Consider the following 12,500-nt stretch of genomic DNA (forward strand, 5'->3'; position numbering starts at 1 on the left):
TCTGATTAGGTTATTGAGGAAAGGAGAGTCTCCCGCAAAGTCGGACGCATAATTTGTCCTTAGTAGGTCAGATAATATTTTTGTGTCATTATAGTACACCATCGTCATAAAGGTATCATCCATACACAGTCCATAGATCTTTGGAGGGTTTTTTCTGAATGTCTTTCTCCGACGATAGCAAATATAGATATTTGCAGAATGCCATGAGGGGATCTTATGGATACACCATCTACTTGTCGAAATAATCTTCACGGTGAGAGAGAGAGGACCTTCCATAATACTGGCCTGCAACATCTCTCTGATGACATCCTGAGATATAGGCAAAGGTTCCATATTCTATTTGAATACTCGATTAAGAAATATGTTTATGATTTCCTCGACGGGGACATTTGTGAGGAGGCTTTCTACATTGAAAGAGGTAATGCCTTCGTCAGGTCCTTTTCGTAAAATGAGTCAATGGACTCTACTACTGATTGCAATGAGTGGAAAACACGTAGGTAAGGATAAGGTTTTCATTCAAGACATTCGTTATTTTTGTGGTCGGTGATTGATCAGAAAGAGGGGTATTAGTGGGGTCCCTACCTTATGAGGTTTTCAGTACCATAGATGTAGCCAGACCCCCGATCACTTATGATTTTAAGATGTTTGCTGATGTTCTGTCAAATCTTGGCCCTGGTTAAAAGCTTAAGTGCCTTCTTCATAAGTTCATCAGTTAGATCTTCCATCCAATATATGACTTATATGCTACTATGATTTTGTAACACCATTTTTCTTCATTCAACCTTTTAGTAAACTTATTGGAGAAAATATTATTACAAATCTTATCCATAAATATTTTCATTTCATGCAATTTTTCTCCTGTTAGATTTCTTATATTGCGTGTAATTATTTATACAATATATGCCTACCATTTTTCTTAACATTCTATTTTTAAAGAGGAAAGTTAATTTCCATGAAAATCATCTATGCTTCTAGTTTTTACATTTAGAAATGACTGCATGCTAAGTTCATTTCTAACAAGGTCTATTGTAGTATCGAAGTTAGCGGTCGGGAAAATGTTCGTTACTTTCGCGTCATATTATATTGTAATACATAAAGGTTTATCATATTCCAGCATCTTCTTAGTTAGCAGATCTTATAAAAATTTTCCCAACGATTCCTCAAGCTTACGCATGTATTTGTTATTCCAAGTCCTCCCTCAAATTTTGGAAAATACAGTTTCTTTTATCTGTTGGTTGATGATTACCGACGCAAATATGCTGCGCCTATATGTAAATTTTCCATATATTAGTCCATTTCCTTTGGCATATATATAAGAAAAAAAAAGTGAACTATGTACCAAACTTTAGAGAAGACTTTTGAATCAAGTAATAGCGCGTTCTGAAAAAAAAAGACAGTTAAAATTTAGTGATCGTGTACAATATTACCCTTTTATCTGTGGATATTTTAGCTATTTAAACAATGTGATCTTTTCCAGACATGCAGTAAGTTATATAGGAATAAAAAATATTGATAGAGGAGGAAGGATGAAGGAATTTTCATAAAAAATTTCCATACTTTTATAGGTTGCTTAATGTGTTCATGTCTAATATTAGAATCAACCCTGCTTAGTGAATCAGAATGAAGGGGCGTCTGATTGGCATCCCAACACTGGATGGCAAGTTTAGACTATTATTGATGAACATGTAACTAATTGTTATTATGGAAGCCTTCTTGCTCCGTGTAGTTTGTTACTTATATTGTTTGGTGTTACCGAATGAAAGCCTAAACTATGGAAAACATTTGCTTGATAACGGTAAATGGTCTAAATGTAGTCCTACCCATAAAAACATTCCATTCTGGGTGCTAGTTATCTCCTTGCTGACATTGGCAAGAGCATGTTTTCCATCGGATATACACGGTGAGAAATAAAGTCATGTAACTAGTTATTGACGATATGGATATTTTTCATCTAGTATTTTTTTTTTTTTTTTTTTTTTTTTTTCAAATACACAACAGTGAAAGAGAATGGCATCCACTTTACTCACGTATTCCACGAAGCTTTGAAAATGCCAACCAATATTTCAGTCCAAATATACTGGCCATCGTCGACGGGAAACTGGATACGTGAAGCAATAGTGTTATTCAAGGGCTGACGTGTCTGGAATCAGAGTCCTCTGTTTCGGAAATGAAGAGAATTTTATGCAAGTGCATCGTCAGCAAATAAATGGAAAGCTCAAAGCCTAAAATAAAGATATCGCCTGAACTCAGTGACACCCGATGCGTAGAAGAATTGCGAGTGGCCTTACAGAAAGCACTCGGGAAAAGAGATATCCTGCCATTCAAATGAAGCGAAATAGTCAGGATTCACTCATGGATAGTTTATACCATTTCGCACGAGAGAGAGAGAGAGAGAGAGAGAGAGAGAGAGAGAGAGAGAGAGAGAGAGAGAGAGAGAGAGAGAGAGAGAAATATTGAAACTTAAGTTTCAGTGTGCTCGTAAATTGTGGAATAGAAAGTGTCAGGTAATTAATTACAGATTAAATTTGAAGGCCTTACAAAAAAAGTTTTTCGAATATTTGTCTGGACTGAGTCTAAGGTGTATTGGTGATAAATTCAATATATTTTTTCATCTATTTTAGTCTCTTAAACCCTCAGAGGGATAGACTATACGAGAATCCTCTTTTACCTGTAACTAAACATCGAGTAATAATTTTGATATGATGTTTTTTTATTTTTTTCAGATAGACTATACTTATTAGATTGGAAATAATTCATGTTATCATTTAATTTTGGTTGTCATGATTGAGATAATTTTTTTGGCCTTTCACTCCAACCCTGTAATATCTCTAGATTTTTGTCAAGCCATTTGTTATGTTTGTTTATTTAACGCATTTACTCCTCTATTTACAAGCATAGTATCTTACAGGTATTTTTTTTTTCTTTTTCCATGAACTTTGAATCTTGTCATAAAATATTAGAATACTCTTAAGAGATAGATCTTATTATTATTATTATTATTATTATTATTATTATTATTATTATTATTATTATTACATGCTAAGCTACAACCCTAGTTGGAAAAGCAAGATGCTATCAGCCCAAAGGCTCCAACAGGGAAAATAGCCCAATGAGGGAAGGAAATAGGGAAAAACTACAAGCAAAGTTTAAGAACTATAAAAACATTTAAATAAATCTTTCATATATAAACTATAAAAACCTGAAAATAACAGTAGTATAAAAACTTCATAATAACAAGAGGAAGAGAAACAAGATAGAATAGTGTGCCCGAGTGAACCCTCAAGCAAGAGATCTCTAACCCAAGATAGAACAGTAAGTTATGTTAGGAAAGGTAAATTTCTCTTGTAAAATTATGAACTTTTAAAAAATTGTATCCCACATTTTTAATCTAAATGGGCCATGGGAACATTTCATCAAAGCAAGGAAACTACTTTATATAGATTATGAAAGTTATAGTTAAAAATGCACATATGTGCACTAAAGTAGTCTTAAGAATTAAAGATTTGTTACTCTTCTGTTCCTGTTTTTAGTTCACCGTAATTTTCAGCATTTGTGACACAACATTAAGAAGGTGGGGTAGCAAAGGAGAGGGGCGTTGAAGGGGATGGGGATAATCCAGGTGTTGTTGATTGCAAGTGACAGTACAAACTCTTGTTTGCATATTATGCCTGTCAAATTCAATTGATTTGGATCAAAATGATTTTGGCCAAGTAGAGAGAATGGAAAATGGCCTTCTGATGAAGAAGGAGATGAATGCAAGAGTTAATGAAACTTATAGTTAAAAATGCACATATGTGCACTAAAGTAGTCTTAAGAATTAAAGATTTGTTACTCTTCTTTACCTGTTTTTAGTTCACCGTAATTTTCAGCATTTGTGACACAAAAGTAAGAAGGTGGGGTAGCAAAGGAGAGGGGTGTTGAAGGGGATGGGGATAATCCAGGTGTTGTTGATTGTAAGTGACAGTACAAACTCTTGTTTGTATATTATGCCTGTCAAATTCAATTTATTTGGCTCAAAATGATTTTGGCCAAGTAGAGAGAATGGAAAATGGCCTTCTGATGAAGAAGGAGATGAATGCAAGAGTTAATGGCGAAGTACAAGAAGAACACAGAGGTTTGGTGGATGGATGGATTGAAGAAAGCTCTGAGTGACAGGAGCATAGATATTAGAGGCAAAAGAGCCTGCTAAAAATATGAATGAATGGCGAACTATTGTGACGCAGTTCTGGTAGGCTCCACCGCTTCCTCTGGGCCGTGTCTGGGCGCCTTGGTGACCGCTGAGATAACAGCAGTATGGGATTCAGCATGTGAAGTTTCTTTATAGTGGATAACGGGGGAAGGTTGCCTACGGTACACCAGCAATGCCAACCAAACTCGGCTGAATTCCTCGTCAGGGGAGAGTGTTATGGTAGATTGGTAGATAGATAGGCAATACCATAACCACATGTTACAAATGTTTACTGAAAATATAGAATTCCCCTTCACAATGTTGATTTTTAAGAATATGAAATATTATGGAAACAAACCATGAAAAGAACGAGATGCTTTGAATTATCATTCTTTTTACAAGGATTTTCTATGTAAATGTCAGCTGGATTTAGACGTAAACTTGGATATAAATATTTTTCTTCGGCTGGAAGATATTATTCTAAAGATATTTTAAAAGGAATTTATATATCTAATAGCTTCATTCAAATTCTCCGTAGTATTAAAAATTAGCATGAAGTTCTTTCAAATTATTTCTGGTTCTTTTGGCTAACTAAATCTTTAGTTTACTTGTTTGATGAAGTCCATTGGCTTCTGGCATCATCAGTAACTGCGAAAAGTCTGACTCTGATTACGTCTCTCTCTCTCTCTCTCTCTCTCTCTCTCTCTCTCTCTCTCTCTCTCTCTCTCTCTCTCTCTCTCCAACTTGAATAGAAGGCTGGTCTGTATTCAACTCAATCCACCGAACATTCGATTAATTTTTTTTTCCTGCGTCCAATTTGGGATTCATAAATATTCAGGTTCTGACTAACATTTCACATTCCATCCGGTATTTAAGAAATGCGTAGTAAATAAAGAAATTAAAAGGAAGGAAACAACAATGTCGGCAAGATTAGTTCCCATATTTACTCGTGTTACTTCACTATAGAGAAAATTAATAAATAACAGGGAACACATTGGTCAGCAGACTCCAGAATGTTCTTCTCCTTGATTTTTAAATGCAATTTGTCTTGAGAATATGACTGTTGAAATATCACACACACACACACACACACACACATATATATATATATATATATATATATATATATATATATATATATATATATATATATATATATATATATATTGTTACAGTATCTTTATTACTTGCTAAGTTACAATCCTAGTTGGAAAAGCAGGATGCTATAAGCCCAGGGGCACCAATACGGAAAATAACCCAACGAGGAAAGGAAACAAGAAAAAAATTGAATATTTTAGGAAGAGCAACAACATTAAAAATAAATATTTTATAAATGAACTTTAAAAACCTTAGCAACACAAAAGAAAGAGAAATTAGATAGAAAAGTGTACCCGAGTGTACCCTCAAGCAAGAAAACTCTAACCCAAAACAGTGGAAGATCATGGTACAAAGACTATGGCATTACCCAAGATTAGAGAAGAATGGTTTAATTTTGAAGAATCCTTCTCGTTGAAGAGCTGCTTACCATAGCTACAGAGTCTCTTTCACTCTTACCAAGAGGAAAGAAGCCACTGAACAATTACAGTGCAGTAGTTAACCCCTTGGGTGAAGAATTGTTTGATAATCTCAGTATTGTTAGGAGCATGAGGACAGAGAAGAATATGTAAAGAATAGACCAGAAAATTTGGTGTATGTATAGGCAAAGGGAAAGTAAACAGTAACCAGAGAGAAGGATCTAATGTAGTACTGTTAGGCCAGTCAAAGGACCCCATAACTCCCCAGTGGTTGTATCTCAACGGCTGGCTGGTACCCTGGCTAATCATCTTTAGGAGGAAAACGATAGACTAATATTTAAAGCCTGATCTAAACCACCCACGGGGTGCTTTCTATCAAATGGTCATTTATTCCTTACAATGTTTCGTACTAGTATCTCTTATAGAGGCTACCTCAACGCTTTTGATGGCGGATTCAAGACTGCGATTGCTTATCATTTTGGAGCTTTGACTTTTTTATTTGGTCTCTTAATCAAAAACCATTATCCACAGTAATTGAAAATGAGAAAACAAGGTTACAAAAAAATTACCATGACTTATGAATATACAGTATGTACATAAGGAAGTATGAAATAATTGACATTTTAAACATATACTGTGGTAGAAAAAAAAAAGTTATTCGTCAACGATTGGGGAAATAAGTACAGTATGATATCCGTTGAGGTACTAAAGTGACAATGTAATTTTTTTCCCCAGACATTACCTGACTAAGGAAGCTGTCTCTCCAACCGCCGGTCGTATAACATTGATTATGAGTGTTACCCTAAAAAAATATTTATTGAATGAATCATTGAGGGAATAAATCTGATATTCTGTAATATGTTACTCGGCCAGTAGGTTTCTGCGCCCCCCTCCCCCCCCCCCCCCCCGAGATAAAACGTTTAGGAAAGGAAGCCTAATGTTATCCTACTCACGCTTTAGAGAATGATACAGCTAATGTTATTCCTCAAACGATTGAGGAAATAAGGCTCATGATGTGCATTATTACGCTATTGTTATAAAAGTGAGTTTTATAATGTATGTTGTACCTAATGTACATAGCATATTCAGCGTAATATCAGGGGGGGGGGGGGGGTTGCTTCCTTTTACTCAAGGGATACGAAAAAAAAACTATTGCTACCAAACACACATTCGACAATACCAGAAATAACTTCCTCTAAAATATAACTTCAAACTCGTGTGAAAATAAAAAATCACAACAATAGTGCAAATACAAAATTAATCCGGGATTTAGACAGAACTAAGCCCTATTTGTATAATCAGAAAAATACAAGACAAAAAAATAGGACAAAAAAATCATATAGGAAAAAGTTAATGATAAATCAGCTTTGAAAATCTATAAGGAGTAAAAGAGAAGAAATTGGATAATATAACACCAAACAGACAATGTTCATTAGTACGGCTAAGCTAAACACGCTAGAACTAAATTAGGAGAATAAATAATAGGAGAAGAAGATAAATGTTTACAATGTGATAAAGTTAAGGGAAATATAGAACATTGGTTACTTTATTGGCCAGTGTACTCCGTTTCAAAGAGATACCACACTAAAAAGATGAAGATGATGACATCGAAAGCAAACTTGAGCAAGCGCAGCACAAAAAACCTAAAACTATAAAAGGAAGCATTGCAAGAGAACTTCTTTCTATTGGTTGAGTTTATATATAAACTATCAGACACCATGGCCCCTGTTAGTGTCAAGGCTGACATAGAAAGAGTATATAAACACTTGCCTTCACCAATGTATAATGAAAAGCTATGCAGATTCAAGTTACGATGAATCATGTATACACTTTAACATTTGTATTTTTTTATTGTAATCAATGATAAAAAATAAACTGAATCCCGTGAACGAGCCTCTACGCAAATAAACCTGCGATTATTAAGACTTAAAAGAACCTTTCGCTTTTGGGTGAAGAATTCACATCGTTATGGTAATTCACTCAGAAATTGGCTAATAGCCACGCTGTGTACAATATAGATCCTCTGGGATTGTGGATATGCTATAATGTTGATATGGTGTTGGGGAATAAGCTACTTTCGGCTAACAAATAATTCTAGTGTAATCGAAGCTAAAAAAAATAACAAATAAAATCAAAAGCAATATAAAAACACACGTCCTTTCTAAATATGCAATAATGACATAATACACAAAATACAGTTTAGCAAACAAAATTTTTCAGCCAAAAACTCGGGACAATAAACTAAACCCACCCAATATTATCATCCCGCATAAACAATCCGTAGTCATCAAAATGCAATGATACTCTTTAAAAGTAGAATAAAGACTATATTTATTATATGAATATTCGTGTACAAGAAAAGTGAGATTCTAGTGCACTACGCTAGTTCACCGTGATAATTACATTTTCTAGCACATCCATTTTCTATGTACGTATGGCGAAACTAATGTCTAGTGTATTTTAAGGAAACAGCACGCACTCCTGTACAACACTGATCAAGAGGGTTCTGTGTCGTTTTCTAAGATTAATATTATAGGTATTTGATCATTATAATTTTTCTCAAATAATGAGTCAACTTTTACAGAGCAGCACTAAATAATCATACAATAAGGCTACCAGAACTTAAATAATTAAGTTCTTAACATTCAAGGCCGACCCCGACTTTTTTTTTCCTAGTTTAAAAGTGAAGTGGAGATTGAGTGCAGTAATAGCAGTTTTTCTTTATACTAACCCACGCTGAGCCTACGTGTGAATGCATTTTTTTTTTTTTTTTTTTTTTGCGTTCATAGCCTGTTATGTTGTAACACCAGCATTTATAAGAATGTAACAGTCAATCAAACCTAATAACTCCACCCTATCTTATATCATGATACGGGGTAGAGTAGACTAAGATCCAATGAGATGAAGGTGCTTAACTCTTGTTCACGGACGTGGGGTATATAATTATTAACACGGACGTGGGGTATGTTTTACCCCGTTTAAAAAAAAAAAAAAATAAAAAATAGTTATAAACAAAATTTATTGATTCTGAAAACATAAACAGAAAGTACATATTCTCTAGTGTATTTTATTCAACCATTTTAATGACTAGCAACTGAAACTTCCTATTTCAAGGACAACTTAAAAAAAGTATAAAAAACACTAAAATTTTTACTTGTGTTGCTAAAATAGAGTGAGTAAAATCTAATATTCTTGTAAATGACTTGATTCCTGACCCACACACTCTCAGGGTATCGGGGTATCTCAGCTATGGGTATCACAGCCTCCTGGCAGGCACACACGCTGTATGGGAGACCATAAAATAATAACTATAAATTTTTTGGTGAAAATAATTGAAGTTTCTGCAAAAAAAAAAAAATTTCGTAGAGGTAGTCCTGTCTGTGAACACTAAATGATCAAGAAATGTTATGTTTATGTTTTGACAGTCAAAAGACCATATTTGAATAAAAAAATCTTCTTTTACAATTATTTACCATTGAAAATGGTAATGAGCAATACTGGCAGTTTCAGTGTACAGTACAAACAATTCATATTCTCGGTGATGGACTATGCATGCCCTACGCTTACCAGTATGTAGTTCTAGTACTAGTAGTAGTAGTAATAACTAAAGTTCTTACCTGCATTAGTGTGGGCAGTCCACGCACCAAGTGTAGATGTGTTGAGGACACACAGGGCGTGTACAGCCTTGACACCTGTATCGTGTCTTCCTGTCTTTGGCCCTGTCACACAGTGAGCACCGCACCATGGGAGCCCTGCTGTCCGCCATCACTGTGAGACTTGCTTGATCATCCCTGACAGGTAAAGAAATGTTGCAGACTGTGTTGATCACAGTTTTGATGGTTCTGGGAATCCTTGTGTTGAACATCCTCTTTCCTGCCCATGCTTTGATAAGGGCCTCTGCCATATTTTGCATATAGAAGCGTCTCTCAATTGGTTTAGAACCTATTGTCTGCTGATTTTCCTTGTAGATTATCCACGAGTTGATTACACAGGAATTTATCATCCCATAGAAAATACTCATGGGCCACCTGCTTGTCTTGCGTGAAACTGAGTATATTGCACACATTTGATCGAATGCATCAACTCCACCTTTCGTCTCATTATAAAAACAAATGATCTCGGGCTTGCCATTGGGCATTATGGTTGGCTGTGTGTGCATTGATGATAATAGATACCCTAACTTCTTTTTCGTTCTTGAAGTGTCCTTGCAGTATGACACCAACGTCATGTCATTCACGAATAAGAATGCACTAGAACCTACCATCCTAGTTCTTGTTTCTTTCATTTCCTGGGGAATTTCTTTCTTGTTTGCTTTCACAGTGCCAATTAGGGTCATGCCACAGTTGTGTAGAAGATCAGTGACCAAGGGCACAGAACTAAACCAATTGTCGGTGGTTACGTTTCTGTTTCTTTTGTGGTAGGGTTCTGTAAGATCCTTTGTGATCTTATGACCAACGTTTATGCCACCCCGGGCCTGAGGTTGTGTGTCTTCTTTCCCCAGGTAGGGTATTGCTCTCAGCATGTACTTGCTTTTACTGTCACATATAAGGAAAAGTTTGATCCCATATTTTGCTGGTTTGCTAGGAATATACATGCGGAATGGGCAGTTTCCATGGAATGCCAGCAGCTGTTCATCCACTGTAACTGTTTCACTTGGGACGTACATTTTCCCACAGTTGTCAATAAAGATGTCCCAGATAACACGAATAACTGCAAACTTGTCCGTTGTCTGTCTCTGAGCTCTCGTGTCTTTGTCATCAAATCTCAAACAGCTGAGAAGGAAGCAGAAGCGGTCCTCTGACATGGCTGCACGATAAATTGGTGGGCCGGTCTTGGGGCTAAACATTTCCCTAGTTGTCAGGTGGTTATCCCTCTGGCCACCACTGAAGATCAATAGTCCCAAAAGTGCACGTATCTCATCCGGTTCTGTTAGGGATAACCCTCCTCTCCGGTTAGTATACTTGGCTGCCCGCTGAGGAATTATTTTGTTGGTCCATTGCACTATCTCGTCGATAATATTATCTCCAAAGAACAAGCTCAAGGCTTTTTCTGGAGTGTCTGCACTCCTTGCCTCCGGTGTTGGTCCTGAGGTGATAGGACCAACAATGTTTCGTGCTGGTGTCCTTACTCTACTGGATGACTGTGGTCGACAATTCCACCTATAGCCAGACTTGGATGTCACTGTACTGGTTCCGAAGTCATGCATTCTTGTAGCCTTGTCTTCTTCATTAGCATTGCTCCTTCGTCTTCCCCTGGCAACAGGAGGAGGCACAGCAGGGTCAGCAGAGGGAGGAGGACGCACAGCAGGGTCAGCAGAGGGAGTAGGAGGCACAGAAGGGTCAGCAGAGGGAGGAGGAGGCACAGCAGGGTCAGCAGAGGGAGCAGGAGGCACAGCAGGGTCTGCAGAGGGAGCAGGGGGCACAGCAGGGTCAGCAGAGGGAGCAGGAGGCACAGCAGGGTCAGCAGAGGACAAAGCTTGTGTAGCACCTCCTCGAGCAGCATTACCACGGCGTCTCTTACTCACCCTACTTACAGCAGGGGTAGCAATAGAGGTACCAGGGGTAGGAGAGGCTGGGCGGTGGACAGAGTGGTGCATTGAGGCTAGGGAGGGGGATGGTAGAGAGTCGTCCAGGGGTTGGTGGGGAGTGGAGGGAGGGTGAGGCCTGACGTCTATTTGGCTGGCAACACGTGGCTTGCGAGGTGTTGATGTAGTTAGTTTTCTCTTTTGGGCCCTACTTTGAAAACATTGTTCATCCATAAACTCCTCACTATCATCATCACTGCTAGGTGGTTGTTCATAATCTTTGTCCATATCTGAGTCATCTTCCACCTCATATTCAACATGATCAATCTCACTTTCATCATCACTTTCAAATATTGCACTCACATCTGTTAAGCCTGAATTGTTCATTATTTCATCTAATTCTGCCTGAGAATAAAAAACTTTCTTTTTTCCATCCATCTTTCACAGTTTATTATGAGTCTTTATCTACTTAGTTTATCTAGTCACTGCTATACTATGATAACTCTGAAAAGAGATTATTCAATGCCTGAAAACATAAAAAACATGAAAATACACAAAGAACTAAAAACATTCAAAACACATCAACACTGCACTGGGGCAAAATATACCCAAATGTTTTTATTGTTTATCACTGCAATTGGGAACAATATACCCACACATAGTATTTTAACACTGCACTGGGGTATAATATTCCCACACATATTAGTATGTTAAGACTGCTGTGGGGTATAATATTCCCACACATATTAGTATGTTAAGACTGCTGTGGGGTAAAATGTACCCACACATATTAGTATGTTAAGACTGCTGTGGGGTAAAATGTACCCACACATATTAGTATGTTAAGACTGCTGTGGGGTAAAATGTACCCAAACTCCCCCCCACACACCCCCACAAGTGATTAATCACAGAGACACTACCTCCCTCCAATAGACCTGACAGGAAACTGAAGCTACATGGCTGTTAAGCTTGCTAAGTGGCCAGACCACTCAGCAAGGATAGAGTAGACTAAGATCCAATGAGATGAAGGTGCTTAATCTATTTGGATATAATAATATTTTTTTCTTTCTGACATTTTCTGTTAGTATTTAGCAAATTAGTTTTACGAAATTTTTAATCCTACAAATATGTTGGTTAATCTCGGACAAATCTTTCACATTTAATTGGATCCACTTAATAGGAATTCTTGCCTATTCTACGGCAACAATAGCAACAGTCTCTTGGTTTGATGACAAATGTCTTACCTGTATGGCTCAAGCTTATAGTTTAACTGCATGAGGTCTTTCAAGGCTCA

General features: G+C 36.9%; 1 protein-coding gene across 1 annotated transcript; it reads right to left on the bottom strand.

The window, feature by feature from the left end:
* Positions 1-8,839: 8,839 nt before the first annotated feature.
* On the bottom strand, positions 8,840-11,644 carry LOC137639255 (piggyBac transposable element-derived protein 4-like). The gene is made up of 2 exons (XM_068371542.1): positions 9,300-11,644; positions 8,840-8,964 (listed from the first exon to the last, which is right to left on the bottom strand). The coding sequence occupies exon 1, from the start codon at positions 11,642-11,644 to the stop codon at positions 9,305-9,307; it is 2,340 nt and encodes a 779-aa protein (XP_068227643.1). The 3' UTR covers positions 8,840-8,964; positions 9,300-9,304.
* Between the last annotated feature and the right edge of the window lie 856 nt (positions 11,645-12,500).

This window comes from Palaemon carinicauda, chromosome 4, assembly GCF_036898095.1.
Source record: "Palaemon carinicauda isolate YSFRI2023 chromosome 4, ASM3689809v2, whole genome shotgun sequence".
Classification (NCBI taxonomy): domain Eukaryota; kingdom Metazoa; phylum Arthropoda; class Malacostraca; order Decapoda; family Palaemonidae; genus Palaemon; species Palaemon carinicauda.

What these genes read in the sequence shown, in the direction of transcription:
- LOC137639255 (XM_068371542.1), bottom strand. Translation starts at nt 11,644, where the DNA reads ATGGATGGAAAAAAGAAAGTTTTTTATTCTCAGGCAGAATTAGATGAA.